The sequence below is a fragment of the Gobio gobio genome (genome assembly GCF_949357685.1).
Source record: "Gobio gobio genome assembly, chromosome: 18".
Lineage (NCBI taxonomy): Eukaryota > Metazoa > Chordata > Actinopteri > Cypriniformes > Gobionidae > Gobio > Gobio gobio.
The window spans coordinates 22,220,878-22,245,510 of record NC_137111.1 but is presented as its reverse complement, the minus strand read 5'-3'; the positions used below and the strand labels follow the sequence as shown (position 1 = coordinate 22,245,510).

The 24,633-nt window shown below is 37.4% G+C and overlaps 2 protein-coding genes across 2 annotated transcripts; one reads left to right on the top strand and one right to left on the bottom strand.

The window, feature by feature from the left end:
- Positions 1-1,485: 1,485 nt before the first annotated feature.
- med6 (mediator complex subunit 6) lies at positions 1,486-8,775 on the bottom strand. The gene is made up of 8 exons (XM_079843506.1): positions 8,727-8,775; positions 5,391-5,550; positions 5,067-5,158; positions 3,317-3,399; positions 3,125-3,233; positions 2,911-3,026; positions 2,771-2,798; positions 1,486-1,987 (listed from the first exon to the last, which is right to left on the bottom strand). The coding sequence occupies exons 1-8, from the start codon at positions 8,746-8,748 to the stop codon at positions 1,833-1,835; spliced, it is 765 nt and encodes a 254-aa protein (XP_079699632.1). The 5' UTR covers positions 8,749-8,775; the 3' UTR covers positions 1,486-1,832.
- Positions 8,776-15,787: 7,012 nt separating this feature from the next.
- On the top strand, positions 15,788-21,505 carry ttc9 (tetratricopeptide repeat domain 9). The gene is made up of 3 exons (XM_079842547.1): positions 15,788-16,967; positions 17,321-17,503; positions 18,149-21,505. Exons 1-3 carry the CDS (start codon positions 16,526-16,528, stop codon positions 18,229-18,231), a joined length of 708 nt encoding a protein of 235 aa, XP_079698673.1. The 5' UTR covers positions 15,788-16,525; the 3' UTR covers positions 18,232-21,505.
- The last annotated feature ends 3,128 nt before the right edge of the window (positions 21,506-24,633 follow it).

The window sequence follows — 24,633 nt, the reverse complement described above, 5'->3', positions numbered from 1 at the left end:
ATATACACATACATACATATATACATGACCAGCTTTAATAATATTTAAACAGGTAAACAGCAACAACAACAAAAAACATTCAGTGTCCGCCCTATGCTGTCGTGAAAAAAAAAATTGGAGTTATCAACGTATGCTCCTATCGTAACATATTTAAGCTTGGATGTTCGGTGACATTTAAAAAACAAAGGTGCTGGTATTGTTAATACTTACATATCGGAGCGTTTAAGTCAACCAAACAATAAAAATAAAATCTCTCAGTCAAACGTAAGTGCAGGCTGGATTTCCGACAGCCATTCAAGTGATAGCAGAACGAGTGTTCAATTTGGGTCCACTCTCCGATTATCGATCAGTGCGTATCCTTCCTTTAAGAATGCCCTTTTACCGGTCTTTCTGGCTTCTTGGACCAGTGGCCAAAGCTTTGCACGCGCCTCCCGGTCTTCTTTCGAGAAGTCTTCTTTGAAACGAATGTGCATGTCTCTACACACTCTCGCATCCTTCGACTTCTTCCAAACATCATCCCTCACCGTTCTCATCCCGAACTGAATGATGATTGCTCTCGGTGTGTTATTTGAGGTAGCAGCGTCGCCTTTCCTTCCCAGCCGGTGAACAGTGTCTACTGTGTCTCGCAGCCGCTCCACAGACATTGGAACAACTCTTGTCAGTATCCCGATGACAACTTCTCTCGTGTCTTCTCCATCCTTTTCAGGAAGACCAATCATCCTCAGATTCCACCTTCTTTTGTAGCGGGCTTGCTCTGCACAAGTTTCTTTTAGCAGGCTGTTTTCTCTCTGAAGCCCTCCTATTTTTTTCTGAAGCACGCAGATTTCTTCACGGTTTTCTTTTGTAGCGGCTGTGTTAGCTTCAATACGTCTGTCGAAGCTTTTCAAAAGTTCCGTCTGCTCATCCATTTTTCTGGTCAGAGCCTGTACTGCATGTAGAATTGCAGCGCCAGTATTCGCGTCCTCCGTTTCTCTTCGGTGCCTCTGTTTCTTTGGATTCGGCTGTTTCACTGGCGTATGATCCTTGTTAATTTTGTCTTCTTTAAATGAATGATTCTCCGCTTCCATTTCTTCCTCAACGTCAACTTCGTCACATGCCTCGTGGAGCGCATTCAAATTGTAGTTGTGATCGGACATGATTCCAAAAAACAAGGAAAAAGCCCTCAGAATTATGTGATGACTTAGTTTTGTCACTAGATTTTAACACAACGTTAAATAACTGTTTACTAGAGGGGTTGACACACTAGTTTATCACATTTCAAGGACTAAAAAGCAACTTTCTACCAGAGCCTGCAAAAGTGCTACCACTCACTCCGCCATTTTGAAATAAAATAAATAAATAAAGAGCGCGGCTCACGTTTATGCAGAAGCGCAAAAGATGCGCGTGCCCATCCGAACACACGGGGGCGCTGCGCAATATACAATCTCTATCGGAAGACCAGGATCATATTATAGATTATCAAAGGAATATCGAATCCCTCACAAAAACATACAAAACAAAGTTTTAATAGGATGGAAAAAGTCTGTACACTACTGAATAATTAATGATTGAATGACACTGCACACAGGTTCTGAAAAACAACTTATTTTCACTGTAAATGATGAATGGCATAATTCACCTCATAAACACTGAAATATAGAAAATGACATACAGATATGAAAAACACACACATTTCGGTTCCCTTATTTCAAAAACGTTTAAATTAGGAATAAGATTCATTTATATATAATAACCGTAACAGTCCAGAGAACTGGTGCAGACTGTCCACAGGTTTGTGCATCAATCAGTCCTGCAACATTAAATCAAAGTTGTTTGTGGTTGGCCAGCATGTGTTACTGCAGGCGTGCACGTTTTTCAGGTGGTGGTTTGTTGGGTGTGGTTTGTGGGGCTGGCCGGGCAGGGCCAGGAGGGGCCGGAGGTTTCGTCTCTCGTTCTTCTTGAGGCTTCACAGTCTCGAGTGGCACTTCTGGCTCTTTCTTTACCTCCACTAAGGACAGAGAGTGACAGATGTTTTTTTTTGTTTTTTTATTTTATTTTATTTTTATATATATAATATATATATATATTGCTGTTCAACAGTTTTTGATCTGAAAGCTTTTTTATGTTTTTAGAAGACGTATCTTATGAATAGAAAGTTCAAAAGAACAGTATTTTTTTGTTGTTGTAATAAAATAAATGTAGCCTTGGTGAGCAAAGCTACATTTATTTTATTACAAAAAAAAAAAAAATCTTAAAAAAAAAGCTTCACACAACTGTTTTCAACATTGATAATAATCATAGAATGATTTCTGAAGGATCATGTGAGACTGGAGTAATTGCTGATGAAAAGTCAGCTTTGCATCACAAAAATAAATTATATTTTAAAGTATATTAATAGAAACCCATTAAATTCAAATGTAATAATATTTCACAAAAAAAAGTTTTTCTGTATTTCATAATCAATGATCAAATAAATGCAGGCTTGATGAGCATTAGAGACTTCTTACAAAAACATTAAAAACAGTAATGCTTCCAAACTTTATAATCCAATCAAAACACAAAATGATGCTGTTTTTTCAAATATACTACACATTCTATTTTTAAATTGCACCGGACATTGTCCTTTTTGTTCAGTATCATGTCAAACTCTACTTGACTGTGATTGCATCTGAATTTTTACATATTTTCATTTATGGCCTCTACACAGATTAGTGTAAGTATTTACAAAACTGAAATGTGATTTTCATCTGTAGTGTGTGATATGGTGAGACCTAGTTGAGTATTTGCGTACCTGGGACAGGCTTCTCTCCTGGTTTGGGCTGAAATAGAGACATAAAATCAGTGAGAGTTTAAATGAAATTTTCCCTTTTTTTATTCAAAAACCAGTTTCATGAAATTAGATGAAATGTTTTGTGTGTGTATTAGTAATACCTGATAGAAAGTTGGGGGAAATTTATTGCGCAGATCCAGTAGCAATGTGTCAACTCTCTGCCTCTGGAACAAAGAACTCGGCTCTTCTTTCCGCTTAGATTTAGGCTTTGCCCTTTCTATAATAACACATACAACACACAAATGTAACACTCTATGACAGTACAGTTGAGAGATACTTCCTGCTGTTGCTGTTGCTGTGTCTGTGTGTTCTCACCTCTCTCCTCCTGGTCTTTAAAGTGCCACCAGTATCCTTTGGACGGATGGTACCTGCAGAAGGACATTGCCTCATCAAATGCAGACTGAATCCCATGAACCGCTGAGAGCTGGAACGCATCAAAACAAAAGATTAATGTTTATACTGATAATATAAGGAGTTATTAAATTGTTCTAAGGTTTATGTACACACCACTCTGGAATTGATGACTGATCCCAGGTCAGGCGCCTGATACACCACTCCAGCTATGATATAGTAGTCAGCAAGAGGGATCACTGCAAGGAAAGGGACACCGAACATACAAAAAGGTTTTAATGTTTTTGTTTTTGTGCAGAGAAATGCAATGTCACCATATTGAATATAAAGTGAACAAAAGGTCCCCATTTATTGATTTAAAGTTCCTGGTATTACTGTGCACATTATTTATTGATTTAAAATTCCTGGTATAACTGTGCACATTATTTCAACTTTGTTTCATAATTGACTAATTTTGAAACATTGACACTGTTATTGAACTGCACTGAATCAACACTGAACTGACTCAAGCTTAATAACGACAATATTGTCTCCTGTAGAGCTGCTTATAGCTGAATTGAGCTCATTTCATAAATGATGAACTTACACCGTTATTGAACTGAAATGATTTAACACTTAACTGATTTAACAGTTAACTGATTTGAACCAAATATAGTCACTATTGTCTAATGTAAAGCTGCTTTACAGCAGAATTTTAATTAGTTTAATAGGTAACACTTTACAATAAGGTTGTATTAGTTAACATGAACAACACTAACTAACTAATGTTAACAAGATTTTAATAATGAATTAGTAAATGTCGAAATTAACATTATCAAAGACAAATAAATGCTTTATAAGAGCAGTTAATTATTAGTTCAAGTTAACTAATGTAGTTAACTAATGTTAACTAATGAACATTACCATTTAATATTTGATGAAGTTTGTATCACTGATCCTTATTTTCCTGTTTATCACAGTAAAAATGCTTTGAAACCATATGTATTGTATAAAGCTCTATATAAATAAAGGTGACTTGACTATTTCGAAATTCAAAACAGAACTGTAAAAATGTATTAAAAAGTAATAGCCTCTGAAACAACTTTGTCATCTAAAAATTCTCTTGCAATTTAAACTCTCAATATGAATTAACAAACTGTAGAGTGACTGCAGAATAAGGGCGACAAAGATGTAACAAAAGCAAAAACAGCCACGCAAACTTTATGTATTAGTGATGAAAGTATTTAATCTGATAAATGTTCAAATGGTCATTCTTCAATCAAACTATAAATAAATTGATAACTGGGATCAGTCATCAATATATATATAGTAAAAATACTAAATTATGCTGCTTTTTCAAATATACTGTAACAACATTCTATGTTTAAATTATACTGAACATTGTCATTTTTGTGCAAATATCCTGCAAAAAACAGTTTCTTGCAGTATTTTATGGTGGGAGGACCTCGGCCCCTCTAAGGAAGTCCAGGGCTTTTTGAATGCTGTACAATTGCTGTGCATTTAAATGCATCTGGTGCACTTTGAGTGCAAAATTAAGATCTCAAACCTATAGAGTAAAAAACAAATTACACTGACTTGTATCTCGACTCAAACTTTAGTTGTGAAACATTCACACTGGTGTTTTTAGAAAAACCAAACCATTTTAATATAATAATAACAATTATCTCTAACACTGGCAACATCAATCTATGTTCAAATTGCTTCGAAATTGTACAGAACGTTGTCCTTTTTGTTAAGTATCATGTGAAATGCAACTTGACCTGGATTGCAAGTATCACGACATTACAGTTGATACAGAAATGTATCATCTGAAAATACAATGCAGACAATATTCATGAATGGTTATACTAAAAGCAAAAAACAGCCTCACAGAAAGTAGAAACTGAACAGCAATGCAGAAACTCACCTTGTGTTGGTGATTGTCTCTGCTGCTTTCTGATGATGTACAGAATCGGCTCCTGAGCGTGAAGCAAAATATATTCCACACCCACCATCTGACTACACACACACACACACACAAAACACCAAGTAAGCACGCGAACAACACACTCTACTGCAGCTCAACCTATTTTTTAATTGATTCGAAAATAAAACAATCAGCAGTGTGACAGTAAAAGAAAGATAACGTGTTGTCTCTCATTGTGTTTCCAACTCATAGACAGGTAGATTACATTCTGACACATTTACCACATCCATAACCCAGTTTGTAAATGCATCTTGCAGTGCTTACTTGAGGTGATCCAGGGTTAATCTCTGCATTTTCACCACCTCGTTGTTGCAGGTGCGATCATAGAAGGGGTTGCTCCTCTCAGAGAAATACTCCAGTACATTGCTGGGGTTCAGGATGGGCACCCAGCCACTGTCCACCCACGAGATGCCCAGCAGATTATCTGACAAACACAAAAAACAAATCATGTGCTCCTGAATAATAGATCTGGGTTAGGGTTAGCACTAGAGATGCACCGAGCCGGTACCGATAGCCGATTATTCAGAATGATATCGGCTGATGTTTGATTTGTCTCATTTGGTACACAATAATATTGATTGCAATTACATGAGTCATGATACGGATTTCGGTAAGTTGTACTGTACCTTTCAACATAGCTTTTGATATTCAAGCATGTTTTTTGAGATATAACTTATTAAATTGGGCTCGCGCTGCCGCTTGAACTGAGGCACTACAGCGATCTGTCACATCACATTTAGGAGCGTCAAAACAGCATTTATTGATTGAAATTCGTGATAAAATGGACAGATTTTGAAAGCTGAGACTTTGTTTCTTATCAGAAGTAACAAGGCACAGTGCTATTTGGGATTATTAAATGCGCTACAAAATTTTTAATGTAGGGAAAAACTGCAGACCTGGCAACCCTGGCTTGAACTACGGGTGATTCATAGGGTCAAATAGAGCCTGCTTTTATGTAGCTGTTTTTAATGCGCTAGTGTCGCGTTAACTTGCCCTAAATTCAACATGAGACATTTTCTTCACACACAGTATGAGTTGCAGTCGGAACAAGTTTTTCCGCACCCTTTTACCATCGGCCCTGATCATCGGTGGCCGATGTCTGATAGTAAAAATATCGGCCGATACAGATTATTGGTCTATACATTAGGGCTGCAACGACGCGTTGACGTCGTCGATGACGTCGACTACGAAAATACGTTGACGTGCGTGAAATGCGTCGACGCGTCGGCTGTACATTATTTACGTTCTAGAATGGAACAGAAGATCTAGAATAATGGCGGCTTCTGCTCCCGGGCATAGTGAAAATGATCATTTATCATATAAAGCCAGACCGCGACATTCAAAAGTGTGGGAGTACTTTAAACAGAAGCAGAGTAAAACTGTGCTTTGTTCGCTCTGTAATGCCGGTTTCACACTGCGCGCAGTGGCAGAGCAGGAGCTGTGCGCGTGGAGAGCAGGAGCTTTCACACTGCCAATCAGTGTTGCCAAGTCCCGGTTTTTTTCCACGGAATTGGGCTACTTCTACACTGTTGCCGCGGGCTGTGTCTCATGTCCGTGGGTTGAAGCGATCCCAACTATGTGATATTTAGCTCCGGGAATGAGAATTTTAGCAGGCAGCCCTGCAAAAAAAACACACATATTTAACCCCCCGAACGTGATGTTTACCAGAGAACCTCCCCGAAACGCGATTGGGCTTGTTTTGGGCTAGTTTTGAGTAACGAATGGGTGGGTTTTGTTGTGAAAACCTGGCAGCCCTGCTCCCAGTGTTCTCTCCATGGTTCTCTCGCGCAGCTGAACCGTGGCGCGTGTATTGCAACAGACGGTCACATTTTCCGGGGTTCTTCTCCGACCCCAGTACGTCTCGTGCCTTTATTTATTATGAGCTGCATATATCTCCTGTTAATGCGACCTGGTTCCCCTCTGTCCCAAACACATATGCATAATAACATGCTGTATATAGGTAGTTTGCATGATTAAAGTAACATTAAAGTTAAGATATGCCTCTAGCTTTAATCATTTAAATATGTCTTTGAAGTTTGGGCAAAAACTTCTGGCAGCTTTAGTCGTTGTTTATGCACATGTATCTTCAAAATAGACGACTAGTTATACTATATTAAAACTATGCTGAAAGCTCCTGTATGTGAACCTTTTGCAGATAAATACAAGTGCATTTTCGTTTACTATTGACACAAATTAATAAGTAAATCATACTCAACTACTATAGTAAACAACTTTTCATAATTAGGCCTACTCTGTATACATTTTATGATGAATAGTATCATTATATATTATGTTTAAAAAGCTTCTTGTGTTCATATATTTCATTATAAAATTGCATACTATGTACACTACCCTTCCTGAAATACAATTAATATTGTCATCATTCATTGATTCCATGTTAAAATAATATACAAATTCACTACCCTCCTTGAAATACAATAATCAGTAAAAAAGAATCATAAGATTAATCTGGAAAAATAATCGTTAGATTAGTCGACTAATCGAAAAAAAAGAATCGTTAGATTAGTCGACAGAAAAAATAATCGTTAGTTGCAGCTCTACTATACATTGGTGCATCTCTAGTTAGCACTGTTATGAAGCTCTCTTACAAGGAGCAAAAGTCAATACATTTGGGAGTAAGATTTGGGGGCCTCTCAAATGCAGACATTTGGACACAAATTTTGCAGTATGCTGGCAATTTATCAATTTATACATTTCAAATATCTACACTGGCTCCAAATGAACCCATTATGTTTAACCCAAAGTATTCTCTGCCTTGTCTGAAGTGCAAAGTAGAAGAGGTTGACTGTTCACTGCACTAGGAACTGTATACATTAAAGCCTATTGGTACAGATTTGTAGGAGACTTATATTTAATACACAATGTAACCTCAGTGGTGCTGCTGATAATAATATAAAGACTGCTTCAAGCAGGAAATTGTTTAATCTCCTTACTTAAGCTGCATGCCTGTAAGAGCATTTTTCTTAAATGGATCTCTGATAAATAGCCAACCGTGTCAGAGTAGCATAAAGTAATATTTGATTTTCTTTCACTGGAAAATATGACTTACTGGTCAAAAGGGAAAATTTTGATTTTTTTTTATCAAACATGGACCCCTTTTTACATAGGTCCCAGGATGTCACGTATCTTTTTGCAAAACATTGGCAGGTCAACATGAACCTATTTGTTGTGGTGTTTGTTTTTTTGACGATTAATGTGTCTATGGTTTAGGTTTGAAGGAACTTTTCTATTGTTTTGTTATGACTATTAAATAAATAAATAAATCACCGCTGCCGATTTAAAAACAAAACAAAACTAAAAACAAATCATGTTTGTATGAGAATATTTCTGTCAAAGGAAAAAAAACTATAAAATATATCGTAGAAAATAACACTGCGCGCCTCTTTCTACAACAAACTACAGCATAAATGCTAAAGAGGAGTGTGTTTATGTTTGCCTGACAAAGCAAACATTCTGTTAATCTATTTTATAATTATTATACAGCATTTCAGAGTGATGGAGAAGGGATTTGACAGCAATAAAACTGTCAACAAATAAAACATCTTTGTAAAACAATTCGTGAAATATGTGATTAAGTACCTCTCAAATCCACCGACGCCATCTTCGCAGCTCGCACTCAGGCGCAGGCTGATGATGACACAATAATCGTCGACGCTCTATTACGATTGCTTCATGTTCAAGTCTGTTCTTTCTGTTTAGAGAAACCTGAAACTACTTTACATTTATTTTGGAATTGCTCTCACGCAGTGACATTTTGGTGTGATATTTGTGATTTTATCAAATGCTATGTAAATCCTAATTTTGAATTTATATAAATGTAATTTTAGGTTTTCATGAAGGTGAAAAGAAAAATATATATTTATTTTATAAATCTTATTTTTATGCTAGCCAAATATCACATTCATACATTTAAATTTCTAACTGCAAACATCTCTTTTTTTTTTAAAGATTTAAACTTGAGTTCTCTAAAAACGTAAAAGCTACGAGAACAGTGGCTGTGGACTTAGCATCTCGACTGAAGGACTGAAGGACCTTGGCGTATTATTGCATTACATGACAATGATGAAAATTGTTATACTGTTCTTTTATGCATTTAATAAAATAAATAAGTAAATAAAAACGATTGCTTCCTCTAGATACCCAATACAAAATCTGAATGAAAAATATGCCATTTAATGTTTTATTATTAAAATTCAGTGTTGAACATTTTGAAAATCAGCTTAATTGAGTCTTTCTGGTGAATGATATTATCTTTTTGGCAACATATTGCATCCATAAATGTCGTTTTTTTTCAAATAACCACCACTCTTTATGAAATGTAAATATGAATGAATGTGAATATGTAAATATTAATTATAAAATAATCAATTATGGCACTGTGGAGGCCCCATTGGCATCTTTCATAGATTATGTATTTCAGTAAAATATATTTGAAGTGTTCTTTCAATTGCTGTATTTTATTTGTCAAAAATATAGGCTAACACAATTTTAGGTCCTTGAAAAATAATTGTAATTCTTAATCATTTTTATTTTGTCATTATTTTTAACATTCTGTTTTATTATCTGCATTGTGCAGAACATTACACATTACATCATAAGATGGCTGATTTAATAATGTTTGTAAGATATATTAGTATATAGTTATATTAGATATTTTATTTTATATTTGAAAAGAAAATTTTCATTTATATTTATGAAAATATAAAAATATGACATTTGCTAGTGCATGGGTATCTTGGCTCTCATTAAAAGTCTTGCCATGTTTACAATTGTTCAGTGTCACACACACACACACACACACACACACACACACACACACACACACACACACACACACTAATGTACAACATTTTAGATTTTAAAGGATTCAATTAGGACAAACATAATAATATTCTTAAAAAGGCCTATAGTTAACATAACCCTCTTTAGAATTAGGAAAGATGCCTTTGGACCTAATTAAAAGTACATTGGTTGAAACATCATCAGTACAGAAGATTTCATCAGATAAGATGGGACAAATACCCAACAGAGTCCCCGCAGGCAGAATTCTGCAGGAATATTATATGAGTGCAGTGCAGCGTAAAGCACCACATAATGCCTGCAGAGCAAAAACAGGATTTAACCAATAAAAAATCCACAAAAGAACCATTAAATTCCACATCCACATGAGCCACAAACTCTACAACCCCAATGAAGCTCAAATGCCACAAATCCTTAACCTACCAAAAGGTGGCAATAAAGCATTCCCTCAAGTGTAATGTTCTCATTGCAAACATGTAAGAGAGAGAATGAAGTACAGCTGCTCATACATTACATGGTAGCCAATCAGAAAAACATTTCTTTGTTAAAACTACAACTTTAAGAGTTTTATCTGTTCCCAAACATCTGTTTTTTTGTGACCAACCCTAAAATAAGAAAAGTCCTGACTATGAACAAAGTCAGCGTTGTACAAGCATAGCTTTGCCCTAGAGACAGACAGGATAATGAGGACAGACAGTGCTTGTATTTATTTCAAAAACATGTATTGTTACTATTAAAAAGCTATTGTTGCTATATTGATAAATTAATATATTATTTTATTAAGGGTTTTCAAAACATTTCTGGCATTTTAAAATAATCAAAAAAGAAAACAAAAAGAAGCAATTTGAAATTTTCCCTACTTTATAACGTACTAATTCACATTGAAAAAGACTGCTATTAAAGGGGCTATATGCAACTTTTTCCCCAAAATAAACGTAACAATGGCCTTTTTATTTTACCATTTATGACTCAAACATCTCCTGATGAGCATACTGACACCTTGTCCGCTCACAGTGGGTGCACCTATAAGCCTGTAGCCTATTTTTCCTATTTTCTGGCGGGTAGGTTTTTCCCGCGCTGTCTGCGGATGTGACGTCACCACAGCTGCGAGAGCGAGCAGAAAATAAGAGCAGTTCTATTTTTTGGCCACAGGTGTCAGTCGCGAGTTTAAATTTCAGAAAAACGCATATAGCCCCTTTAAAGGGGTGGTAAAACACATTCTTTTGAAGGCTTGACTGTGTATGTGGGGTGCACTGTAACATGTGTTCATGCTTCGTTTAAAAAAAAATTGCCTTATTTTTCATATATTTGACCTTTATTCTACACTGCTCTGTCCCTCCTTGTAAAACGGTTCGATGCTTTCTGGGTTGTATGAAGCCAGTCCCTCAAAAATACGCGATGGGCTCAGATTGGTTAGCTGGCCCAGTGTGTTGTGATTCGCTAAACGCCTAGTGCACGTCGGAAACGTCACGCCCCTTACCGGAGGCTGTGCTTTGGTCAGTGTTAGAAACAACGGCGTCAATAAAACCATACCAATCTGAGCCCGAATCAGACCCAGAACATTTGAGTGAAGATGATCGAGCAGAACCTGTTCAGTCCTCAAGAGTAAAGACTGCGGATCTATAATGATCGCTACTGAATGGCACTTTAACTTTTGTATTTTTAGAACGATTATAGCCAAATATCTGTCGCAAGAACTAACCCAAAACAAACACTAAGCACTGGCTTTAACTAGTAAGTTAGCCAAATCACACACAGAACCATGTTTAGCATGCCTGTAGATAAACAATACATAAAAGCTCTAATCAAAGGATCATTTACACTAATGCCAGGTTCGCTGTTGAGATTTTAACGTTAGTGTTTGTAACGTTAGGTGTTCGTCGGATAACGTTAAGTATGAATGAGCATTTAACAGACTGGTTTGCAGAACAGCGTTGTCATCTGTTTACTTCCTAGCTACAACCTATTACAGGAAAACACATCGATGAAAAATAAATCAGACTTACAGGTTGTGGCCCGTGAACAGCTTCTGTTTGTAAATCCAGCTTTCAGGACAAGCCGTTGTGCATATCCTGTATTGAACTCGCGAAGTTTGTGGAAGTTTGTGTTGTAAATATTATGTAGGGGGAGATCGGGGAGTGTGAACACAGGGTTAGATGCAGGGGCGCAGCTAAGGAGGGGGGGGGCGGGGGGGGGGGGGGTGATCGGTTCAGGGGATGAATCGGTTAGGACGATTCTAAGGGCCCACACACTTTTGGGGCCCCCTGAGATGATCTTGGATAGCTAGGTTGGTGTGGTAGAGGGCCCAACATCACATTTTTTCATAGGGCCCAAAATTGCTAGCGGCGCCCCTGGTTAGATGTAAAACTGTAAGTTTGACAGGTCAGAAAAGAGCTGTGGTAACATCATCATTCATCAATATCATACACTCCCATCTTCTTTTTGAGCTCGCAGGGGAAATTGCACGTGACTGTGAGCACATTTGTAGATTTTATAAAACTGATTTTCAGGTAAGAAAGTCAATTTTTTTCTTAAATAGCAACCTGAAGTAGCTATTTGTTTAATTTGCTTTGTATTTATGCTAACTTCAAACCCACATGCTAAAACAGTTAGCCTTGTTTTGGCTGGGGTGGGGATAGTTGTAACAGTTTATTAAAAATGTTACAACCAATTCCAATGAGTCCAATGTGCATATTATTCAGGGATAGGGATTTATTCAGTAAAAGTGTTTAATTTAGTAGTTTACGCTCATGTTTTCTTACCAGCTAAAAAATGATCTGCCTCAATTGAACCCACAAGTTTTGTGCACATTATTACACTCAAAAAAATTGCTTGTTGGTCTAACTTAATATGACACCTATTTCTATATTTATATTTATGCATTTGGCAGATGCTTTTATCCAAAGCGACTTACAGTGCCCTTATTACAGGGACAATCCCCCTGGAGCAACGTGGAGTAAAGTGCCTTGCTCAAGGACACACTGGAGGTCCGCTGGGATCGAACCAGCAACCTTATTTCTACACAGTTGAACTGACTTATTTGAACTTAAGAGTTTTCTGTGTTTTTAAGAAAATGGAAAGACCGAACATTTACACATTTACAATAGTTTGTAGAATATATATATATATATATATATATTGGTTACCATTGTGGTGAAGAGTTAAGCTTGTGGTGAAGAGTTGAGCTTGTGGTTAGGTTGTGGGTAGCCTTTTATACACACATACATGTTCCATGATCGTTTGATTGCAAGTGTTAAAACTGGTGACCATTTGTAGTCTGTGTAAATGATGTGCTGACCCTCAAACTAAATTATTTTATTTATGTCTATAAAAACTAATAGCCAACACAACACTTGTTCATATGCCAAGTGTAACATTTGTAGCATGCAAGTATTGATCAAGTAAAAAACTTATTTCACGTAGCAGCCTAACCACAAGGTCTACACTTCACGATAATAACCTCAAAAATTGACATAACATAAACTCTTTTAAATGTCAACTATAACTGAACATCAAACATTAACTGGTCTTTCCCTTTACTAAAAAACACATTACACAGCACTTATTTTCAACATTTACTCTCCTGATCCATCCCTATGCAAAGCATGCTGGGAACTAGAAATCCACTGTTTCAGTCAATGCAACAGAAATGGATCATGCAGTCCCAACACAAATGGTTTGTGTTAATTTAACATTTGACAAATTTAATTTAATTTAACGTAATTCAATTGAATGTAAATGACAATTAAGTAAAAAACTAAAGATTTGTGTTGTTTCAACTTATTTTATTTAAATAAACTGAGCAAAGAGCTAGAATAATTTTTTTTGAGTGTTGAAATGCAATATTTCATAATTCATAAAAAAAGTGGATCTTGGAAACACTGAACCCATATGTGATAGAAATACAGTACATTCACTTTCTCACACAAACACTCACAGCACTAGTTAAAGTTCTAAAAAATACAAAATGTTTTTTGTCAGTTTAAATTGTTCATGTTGTTTTTTCTTTGTTCTTCAATGACGTCTATGCAAAAATTGGATAGTGTGGGTGTTGTTTCAGCAAATGACCTCTCAATGTTACATCTGTCCCCTGCTACAACTCACTCACCTCATAATGGGGTAGATTGTAACAACAGAAGTCTTTGTGAAATCTGTGATTGTGGAGTACACGTCCAAGTGAGTTATATTTGTAGCAGACAAATGTGGCTACCATGTATGAAAATTTGAGACATCTAGCACAAACAACCACTGAGTTACTGATGCTCAGAGGTGGACAAAGTACACAACTCCATTACTTGAGTAAAAGTAAAAGTACTACTGGTTAAATATTACTCAATTACAAGTGAAAGTTGTAAAGATAGATTTTTACTTAAGTAAAAGTACAGAAGTACTTGCTTTTAAAAGTACTTAAGTATCAAAAGTAAAAGTAAACGCATTATTTTATTATTGTTGCATTGTTGTATGAATGCACGCTGTTCCATCATGGTGGTTTAAGCCAGTCATGCTCCATCCGACATGCTAGCATACCTTGCACTCATTTCAATACTTGTTTAAAAGTTACAAAGCTCTTATCAAAGTCAAAATCATACTAGAAAAGAAAGGCTTCTACATTGTGTAATTGTTGATAGGATTATGTAAAAAACATTTCTGAAAGGACTTCAGTTAACATTATTAGCCCAACTACGTTTTTGCATGCTAACTAACATCATTGTCGAACGTTACCTATGCGTAAGCGCTGGATCCACAAGGTTATGGCAACTTGGCGGGTAAATCTATAAAAATCATTTGACCAATCATACTTCATACCAATGTTAATTTTGACAGCAAATTTTGATTTAGTTTTAGTCATAGTCTTTTGACTATAACATTTTAGGCATCTGAATTGTTTGTTTTAGTCTATAATAAGAATTTAGTAGAATTAGTAGAACTAAAATTCAGTACTTGTGGTCTGGCGTCTGAGAGGCAGCTTTCTGTGCACTTTTGTGTCGTCGCACTTTTTCAGACTTATCCACGTCTGCTCTTCTGAATTTTAACTTTTAAGTATGACTATGGTTGCGCACACTGCGTCTGGGAACTGCCGTCTTCTATTTTGCCATCAATTGATTAGTGTTCAAAAAATACTTGGAAATCATTTAACTTCATGTGATCCTACAAGAGTGATTACTGATAGGCTGTCTGCAAAAAAAAAACAAAAAACAATCATCCACTGGCTTTCAAAGCGGCTACGACTTTCTACTTCGAGGTCCTTGATAGAAATGTATTGGAGTTAAAAGTACGATATTTGTCTTTCAAATGTAGTGAAGTAAAAGTCATAAGTTTCCAGAAAAAATACTACTCAAGGAAAGTACAGATACTCAAAAAGTGTACTTAAGTACAGTACTCAAGTAAATGTACTTAGTTACTGTCCACCTCTGCTGATGCTCAAACAAAAAGTGTTACAACCATGGTCTCTCCCTAAATATTTTTGACACTCAACTGTCATAATACCATCCTGTAAAGAACCATCCACTTTTCATAAAGCAACATGCTAGAGACAAGTAAAATTGTAACATTGTTTACGTAATCTTCAAAACTTCACACAGTAGAAGGAAAATACTGGACATCAAAGAAAGAAAGAAAGAAAGAAAGAAAGAAAGAAAGAAAGAAAGAAAGAAAGAAAGAAAGAAAGAAAGAAAGAAAGAAAGAAAGAAAGCACTTGTTTTTTCTCAAACGGATAGAACTCTAAGCTTATGTAAGCATGTGCAGAAATCATCTGAAATGCACATGTGTTTGTGTGTATGAAAATGACAGACTGAGCAAAGCAGAACTCCCCATCCAGCACGATTTACCGCAATCACGACACACCCAGACACAACAGACGTACCAGCTAACCGCTTGCAACACACACACACACACACACACACACACACACACACACACACACACACACACCTGTGGGACACAAACATGACGTTTCCCAAAGGGAAACTCATTACGGAGATATTCACTATTACGTCTTAGTTAAATGATTGTGGGTTAACAATAACTTTGCTGTGGGCATAATGAAAGAGAGAAGAACAGTTCTTCTGAATCAAGGGAGGATCAAAAGCAGGGAGATTAACTGCATTTAAACAGCCCTTTTCAGTGTCCGACAGCAGCTGTTTTCTGAGGGCAGAAATCACGTCACACGAAATCCTCGTTTGAGCAAGTGAAATGCGTTTGTTAACGGTTGAGTTGCGCTCAGCTGGATTTCAATGGAAACGGGACGTCGGAGCGGGGGGCTGACAGACCGGTTATCGCGCTCCATCCGTGATGACCGCATTTCTTAAGGGCAGCGCGAGCACTGTGGCTTGATGCGCACGCTCACTCCCTTTTGAGTCATTCGGTGAGAGCAGGACGTGCTCTGTCAGACCGCTGAAAAAAGAGAGAGAGAGAGGGGGAGAGAAAAATAGGAAAAATTCATAGTAGGCTACTGCGTGTGTGTGAATCATCCAGGAATCCATCTTTAAAACTGAACCGTGAAGACCCGCGCGGGCATGTAAACGCGCGAGGAGGCAAGGAACACAGCTCGAAAACGTGGGTTTCAAGGAATCGGTGGGATGAGCGTGGAGCACGGCAGATTTGAAAGAAGTATACGCAGGGGAAACAGCACGATGAGCGTCATGAGCGGCAGCGCGAACCCCACCATCATGCAGCCTCCCGGTGGCCGGAGCCGCGGAGACGCGCGCTACCCGCAACACGCGCCCCATCAGAGCGGCTCGGTGGTGAAACCTCAAAACGAGCCCGCGGACCTGGTGAAACGAGCCCTGGACTTCAAGACGCAGGGCACGCAGTGCTACAAGGATAAAAAATACCGCGAGGCCATCGGCAAATACCACCGCGCGCTTCTGGAAATGAAGGGTCTGTGCCGCGTGCTGGGGGACCCGGACACCAGCAAGTCCCCGTCCACCGTCCTGACCAGCATCAGCAAGTCCAGCCTCACGGACGAGCAGAAAGGCGCGGTGGAGAACGCGGAGTTGGAGTGCTACAACAGCCTGGCTGGTGGGAACGCACATCATGTTTCACCACTTTCAATGCACATAACGTGTTTTCTATGCATTTTAACTGTTAAGACTGAATGATAGCAGGGCCACCATACTATTCAGATTAGTGCTATTCGATTTGGTCCCTACGATCCTAAATGTGCCTTGATAGAATGTAATCTGTGAGTGAATGTCTTCAGTTCGGCTTGCAGAATGACGTCATGGTTGGTCTAAATTATATATCTAAATTTCATCATAAACTGCAAACCATGGTTACAAGTCTAAAATATCCTTATCAAAAAAAACAAAACAAAAAACCCCCCAGCTCAAATCGTCATTGGTGCAATTGATTTTGTCTGTGTTTGCATGTAGCTTGTCTGTTGCAGATGGAGCTTGTGAATTATGAACGAGTGAAGGAGTACTGTCTGAAGGTTTTGAGAAAGGAGGGCGAGAATTTTAAAGCCCTGTATCGCTCTGGCGTGGCTTATTATCATCTGGGAGATTTCAACAAAGCCCTGCACTACCTGAAGGAGTCACACAAACAACAGCCCACAGGTCAGGCAGATCAAAAATCTCACACACTATCCCAGCAGTTCTCAAACTGGAGGGGACATGTAGGCAAGCCGTATTATAGAGCGCAACAGCAAACATGTCCAGTGGCCTTGGTTCATTTAAAAATGTAAGCCTTGGAACAAAACCAGTCACTCTGAAATGAATCTCCACGTCAAACATTTTAATCTGAAAATAAAAAAAACAAGGATATAAAAAAATGTGCACTTATAAAAAGAACTCTTTGCATAATCAGCAATGACAGTGGTAATACAAAACTATTTACTATAAGTGGGACATTGGGATTACAATGTAGACATTGGATCATGTTATCCGGTCTACTAATAATTTGTGGTTATGAAAATGGTCCATGGTTTAATCCAAAATCCATCTGTCTGATGTCATTAAAATGCTGATTAAGTAATTAGTAATCATGTTAAATTTGCAGTGATATCAAAATAACAAAACACTCAATAATGAGCAGCAGCTTCTGAACCCAAAACCCCTGCTCTCCTGGTCAACAGCGATTGTGCTGATAAATGAATAATAAAAGAATCACAAAACTGAAATTATTTATCTTTCTCTACACTTCCTGCCCACATTTTCTGTGTTAAAACAGCTGTTTCCTCCTTTTCTATGTATGTGGGACAGATACTAATGTCATCCGCTACATCCAGCTGACGGAAATGAAGATTCGACGAAATGCCCAGAGAGAGAAATCCGAAGTTCCTTAAAACAGCTCCCGCTTGAATAGCTTTCCACATGCGGACACCCCACTATCCCCTCATCGCACTCTCCGTGGACGAGGTTCGGCATTTCATGGAAGACTTTATTCCAGTGCGGGTCAACACACCTGTCTCAGTCCTGTCAGAAACAGTCTCTGGCTCAGATTGAAGAGCTGAATCAGGTGTGCTGTGCCCTGGAGTAGACTGTGGAGACCCGGGAAGGAGGCCACCAGGGATCTCACTGGCATTTATTATACTTTCTGAAGTACAGTAGTGCTGTCAAAATGCTTGCTTTTAATCCTCAGTTGTATTTAAGTTCTGAAAAAAAGAACAGATGTAGGTCTCTCGAAGTGGTTGTGGTCTGAAGTTGTGCCCCACAGAACACCATTTTGTGGCTGGTGAAACATAGTTTACATATTCCTGCAGCTTTTTGTTTGCATATTGTTTCCAGATCAAGACAATGTTTTTCTATTAGAGATTCTGAACCAGTTTTGTTGTAAACACATAAAGCTCCTTCATTTGAAGTGCAATTAAGTGTCACTACTAGTGAAAACGATGCCAATCATATACAACTTACTCTTCACTTAACACCCACATTCAAATCGCAGTGATCTCACAAGATCTCACACGCACAGAGTGGGCTTAAGTGTACACACACACTCACACACACACACACATACAGTGGACATGAGTGTAAGCATGTGAATCAAGCACAGTCTGACTGACACGTATACAAAAGCATGTAGGAGTAAAATAAACTGTGGTCATTGTTATAAGTAGGAGTGTGTGTTTTTGTTTATGCTGTGTAATTTATATCTGATTCTTACTGAAGTGAAGACTTAATCTTATCATTTTGACAGAGAAGGGACTTTATCTATCCATATTTCCACTGTACTCAACTGTTTATTATGGGTTTTACTTGCAGCTTAACAGCGGGTACACAAAACAGTCCAATTCACTGCTCCATTCTGGTTGCTATGGTGAGGTTGCATGGAAATCATCCTTTGAGACAGATGGGGATGGTGCCCTAGACATGCTCGCTTAGACAAATCTGTGTAAAACGGAAGAACGAAAGATTAAACGGTTGAACAGTCTTTCTTAAATTGCTGATTTAGTATTTATTATGTTTAATGTACAGTAACATGGACCAATGAGATTACCACAGAACAATAATCTCACTCAAAATGAAGGCAAGACACCACAGGTGAATTGGGTAAAATTAAGATGATTATATTAAGATAATTGTTTTTTGTATGCAAATTGGGCGTCAACTAATTTGCATAAAATTAGGATAAAGCCAGATTCAAAAATCTTTTTTTAAAAGGTAAGACTTTATTTTGATGGTCCACTTTAGACATTCTACTAACTATAAGTAACTTTGCAACTACATGTCAACTAGCAATCATTAGAGTATTAGTAGATTGTCTGCTTAATATCTGCTAACATTAGGGCTGTGATATTGAAGAAAAATGCGATATGCAATATCTTGTTAAATAATGCGATATTCAATATGCGATACGATATTGCTTTAAGTGTGTAAAATCTATTTAAATTATATTTAAAAAATAATGTAATAACTGAGAATGATACCATTTATTTGTTTCACATTCTTTCTGGGAAAAGCGTCGCTACAACTTCTGTGACCAGCAGTGTTTTGGCAAAAATGAATGTCACAAATCTGACAATTTAATTTTAACATCAATGTAAACTAACAAAAAAATGTAATGCCAATATTTAAATACCAAAAACTCTTTGCTTGACTTGGTAAATTACATCAACCTAAAACTTAACATCAAGAACATCCAGGTAAACAAGACACCTGAGCTAGGGGTGGACGATTATTTTTGTTATTTTAGTTTATCTTTGTTATTAAAAATAAGAACTAAAAACAGTAGTCTTCACATGAATTAAATATACACTGATATATAAAAAAGCTACAAAGGTTATTCAGCCAATAGCATTGAGGGATTTTCTCTTGTTCTTTTGTTGTTTGACAGACAGCGGCAGGTTAACTGTATTAGCAGGCTGTCACTTTAAGACCTAATGCACGGATCCAATTGACACACATTCGGTTTCTTTCCCCAACTGATATCGTTCACTTAAAGCCTAACCGATTGTGTTTACACGAATACTCATCAATACAGCCATTTTGACATAACTGTGTGTGTATTTGACAGTTCGAGTGTGTAACAAGGCTTGTGCGCACGTTTTGGTGTGTGTCAGACCGCACGAGAGTGCAAGGAGTTGTTTTTCGCAAGTTGCGTTTAATAACTCTTTTTAACGTCAAGCAAGCCACATAAGTAACAGTCGTGTGTCCAGTCTATTCTTTGCTAAATGTGTCGTCCTAAAATGTACACTTTTCACAATGTTGAAGTAGCTTATTAAAATCATTCAGATATTGCGTGCCGTTGCGATATGCATATCGCGATATATACATTTACGATATTTTGATATATTGTGCAGCCCTAGCTAACATATTATTGTAATGCTCCCCCAACAGACAGTTAAGTAACTTTGCAAGTATGTGTCAACTTGTTCTACTAACCCAAACCCTAACACCTAACCTAACAGCACAGTCTCGGTTAACTATAGACCCGATATAGTCCAGCTATGAGTAACCCACTTCTAGCCAAAATAACCTTAATTTGATTAAACGTCATTTTTGCCAAAATAACTTGCAAGATGTATAATATTCCATCATGTAAGCAAAGTCAACAGTGAATACAAGGTGTCTGGTTTAATTTTTTGACATGTTTATGTTCTAGATGACTAATCTATTCCTGGGCTATGGTTAGATGTTTATAAAATTTCACTGACAGCCCAAATTTTGCCTTGTCTTAGCCTAGACTTCAGGGATATGTTTGTATGGCCATTAGACATCTTTTAAATGCGAAATTGCTCCCTGGGAGTCTACTAATACTCTAATGAGATTTATTTGACATGTACTAGTAAAGTGTCTATCCAAATAAAGTGTTATCTGTTGACATATTAGAGGTTTGTAGGGGATTCTGGATCTCTTTTTATCACGCCATAAATCAGAAAATGCTGTCTTTTTAAGAATAAAATTTTAAATATCAGGTGAATTATATATGAACAAACCCCTCTGTAAAAACCTTCAGAATATAGATAGGAATAAAACTGAAATGGTTAGGGGGAAAAGTGTTAATGACATTTCTGTGCATGAAAAAAAAATCATTTTGAGAAAACAGCTTTTAAAATATGTATTGTAATTGAAATCTATAGATGCAGATAGATAAAGTGTAATAAAAAAGACTTAAACGTGTATTCTGGATGTTTTCTTTCCACTAGTATTAAAGAAGACATGATTGTGAAGCAAAATAGCCCAACATCTCAAAACGGACCATGAAAAAACAAAAACAATAATGGTTTTATGTGAAAAAGTGAAACGGAGAGAATGCATTTGGGAAATACCAGTCTAGTCTCATTTATTTGCTGTGTTGATGATGATGATGATGATGATGATGATGATGATGATCAAATGTGCAAATTTGTATTCTGTGCTAAGACAGCCAGTCATAAAACACCACATCTCAGCATTTCAGGGCTTTAATCGAGCTCTTACACAAGTCTAATGTGCTCAGGTGCAAGTACAAGTTTCATAGCAGCAACTTCTGAACCCAAAACACCTGCTCTCCAGGACAACAGTGATTGTGCTGATAAATGACAACAGATGCTCTTGATGATAGCTACACATTCCTTTAAGCCAGAAAAAATACACCCCTATTCCACACCCAGATGGAATGAAGTGAGAGCCCCTGATACTCAGCCAACTTGCCAAATTTCAGGACTCTGATTTTTACACTGCAAGTTCATTTTGTTTTATGCATGACAAATGATCAAAACTTGGTTTCATGTGACAGAAAGGGGAAGAGAGACACAAGCCCTTCTGTGTTTTGGCTCTAAGTGTTGTTTTGTCTCCAGAGGAATATTTCGCCGGTATAGAGATGAAAGATTGGATTGAGGACGATGCTGTAAACATGTGCAAAAGAATGTTCACCCTCTGCGCGTCTGAACATGTCCAAAAATCCAGACAGGAATGTTGCTCTTAATAAATGTCATCACAAAGTAATAAAAATTTGAAAAATATAAAAATAATTAAAGAAATAAATATGTGTAAACATAAAAAAATATTGCACAAAAGGCTACCCGCAAAACAATTTCAACATGCATTCTAAAAAAATCTCCAACAAAATTCAATGCACATTCACTTTGGAATCCTCCAGTTACACTGAATCGCATGCGTAACAGCTCACACACTCACACTCACTCACACCACACATACTGCACATGCACAAACACCGGAAGACTGCAGTAATGTACCTGACTATTGTATAGCTGCAAATTTAGAGCCAATAACTTCTAACTTTGCTCTTAAAGATGTTCCCTCATGTTTAATTCTGGTAGTTTGGATGGTGAAGATGTCACTAAACAAGTATTATTCGTGAAAGACAATGTGCTTCATGCTACAGTGAAAACCACAGAACAATCAGTGATCTCGCATGGAAGTATAACAGAACTATACATTCATGAGACCGGAAAAAGCACTTCTAAAGGTGTACAATCTCATTCATGTATGACAAATAAAACCTGAAAACTCCAAAGAGTTGAAGAAATAAACTGTCCAATATTCTCCATATAACCCAGTACTATGTTCAGAGAGCTAAATCTACCATAAACATGCAGACGTGTGTACATACAGAGAGGAAGTCAATACAGCGCAGCAGGACAGCTGAGATAATACACTCAATATGAATAAAAAAACAAGTTTGCAAATAAAACAAGGGTCCTGATAAATGTCTCTCAACATCACAGCTGCAGACCCTGTACTTTTCTAAAGCACTCTGAAATCAGTCTGGCCATTAATGAAGCATCTGGATTGTATTTTTATTTGATAGCTTATTACGCCTGGTGATGAACAGAGGTGTATACTGAAGATTAGCTTATCGCACTGTTCAACCCCTCACTGCCTCTGTATTTTTGTCTTGTTTGCCAGTACTAAACATTTCTTAATCAAGATACAATTACGTGAGAAGCAAAATGACATAAGTTTTGTTTTCGGAATATTATGAATCAAAATTAAGTGACTTTACACTTAAAACAAAACAAAAGAATCTGCCAATAGGGTAAAACCCTTTTAGAAAAATTTTCAGACTTTTAAAGGTGCAGTGTGTAATATTTATGAGAATCTATTGACAGAAATGCAATATAATATACATAACTATGTTTTCAGTGATGTATAAAGACATTTTGTAATAAACCGTTATGTTTTTATTACCTTAGAATGAGCCATTTATATCTACATACACCGCGGGTCCCCTTATGCTGCATTCACACCAAACGCAAATAGAGCGTCAGGAGCGAGTGATTTCAATGTTAAGTCACTGGAAAGGCGCGTTGATGCGCTTCTTGAGGTCCCGCGGCGCGATAGACGAGTTTCGCGCAACGCAAATGACGCGAATTGAGCGTCTTGCACGTTACACGCGAGTGGTGCTTTTTGTGCATTCACGCATTTGAAGCGAATTCGCGTCTGACGCCCGAGTTGAAACTTTGACGTCAATTCACGCCGCGTTAACCAATCAGGAGCCTGCTTGCTGCTGTCACGTGGTTAAGTGACGTGATTAGAAACCCTGCATAATTAAAAAATTCTACTATTGTGTCACAAAATGAGGTTTTAAGACTTTTTCAGGTGAGAATGTTGTTGTTTAAAGTTCAAATATGTGGTTTATTTTTAAAGAGAGTGCCTATTTAAAAAAATAATCTTGCGTTTTTTGAGGTGTGAGATCCAGGCGATCACCGGGCGCTCAGCGCTCATTAACCCCGGCGAGAGCTGCCTTTCCTCGGCTAGTCCTTCTGCCGTCTGCCGCCGGCTCTGATGTCCTGTAGTGGTTTGTCTTGTGTGGATCTAGCGGGCGATCTTTGGTGTCATGAATCTATAATTTGTTGTCTGCCAAATTGTTTTGACTGAGGGCAAAGAGAAGTCTCATAACTTTTTGTTAAGGATAAGGATAAGGATTTTTTTAAGGATATTTAAATATACATGCAGTGAAGATAATGTAGTGCGTTGCCTGGACCACATTTGTGTGGCTATTCATGTTTAATATATATTTTTTACTGAAAATGAAAAGAGGCAGAGTGGTGTTTTATGACATATTTCTCCTGGAGCGCCTTGAACGCGCGTCTATTTCGCTTCAAACGCTCAATTTATACGCGCGTACACTGCGAATTGGACGCGCGTATAAATTGAGCGTTTGAAGCATGGATTCAAAATGTTCAAGCATCCAACTAGACGCTCTATTCGCGTTTGGTGTGAACGCAGCATTACAATGAAGTCACTATTTTGCGGCGCCATTTTCTACAGTAGCCCTAAAAAGACAAACTGCTCTACAGAGC

What these genes read in the sequence shown, in the direction of transcription:
- med6 (XM_079843506.1), bottom strand. Translation starts at nt 8,748, where the DNA reads ATGGCGTCGGTGGATTTGAGAG. An exon ending in TTCCCCCAACTTTCTATCAG is followed by an intron (nt 2,799 to 2,910) that starts GTATTACTAATA and finishes TCTCTATTTCAG; the next exon opens with CCCAAACCAGGAGAGAAGCC. An exon ending in AGGAGAGAAGCCTGTCCCAG is followed by an intron (nt 1,988 to 2,770) that starts GTACGCAAATAC and finishes CTCTGTCCTTAG; the next exon opens with TGGAGGTAAAGAAAGAGCCA.
- ttc9 (XM_079842547.1), top strand. Translation starts at nt 16,526, where the DNA reads ATGAGCGTGGAGCACGGCAGATTTGAAAGAAGTATACGCAGGGGAAAC. An exon ending in GTGCTACAACAGCCTGGCTG is followed by an intron (nt 16,968 to 17,320) that starts GTGGGAACGCAC and finishes GTTTGCATGTAG; the next exon opens with CTTGTCTGTTGCAGATGGAG. An exon ending in ACACAAACAACAGCCCACAG is followed by an intron (nt 17,504 to 18,148) that starts GTCAGGCAGATC and finishes TATGTGGGACAG; the next exon opens with ATACTAATGTCATCCGCTAC.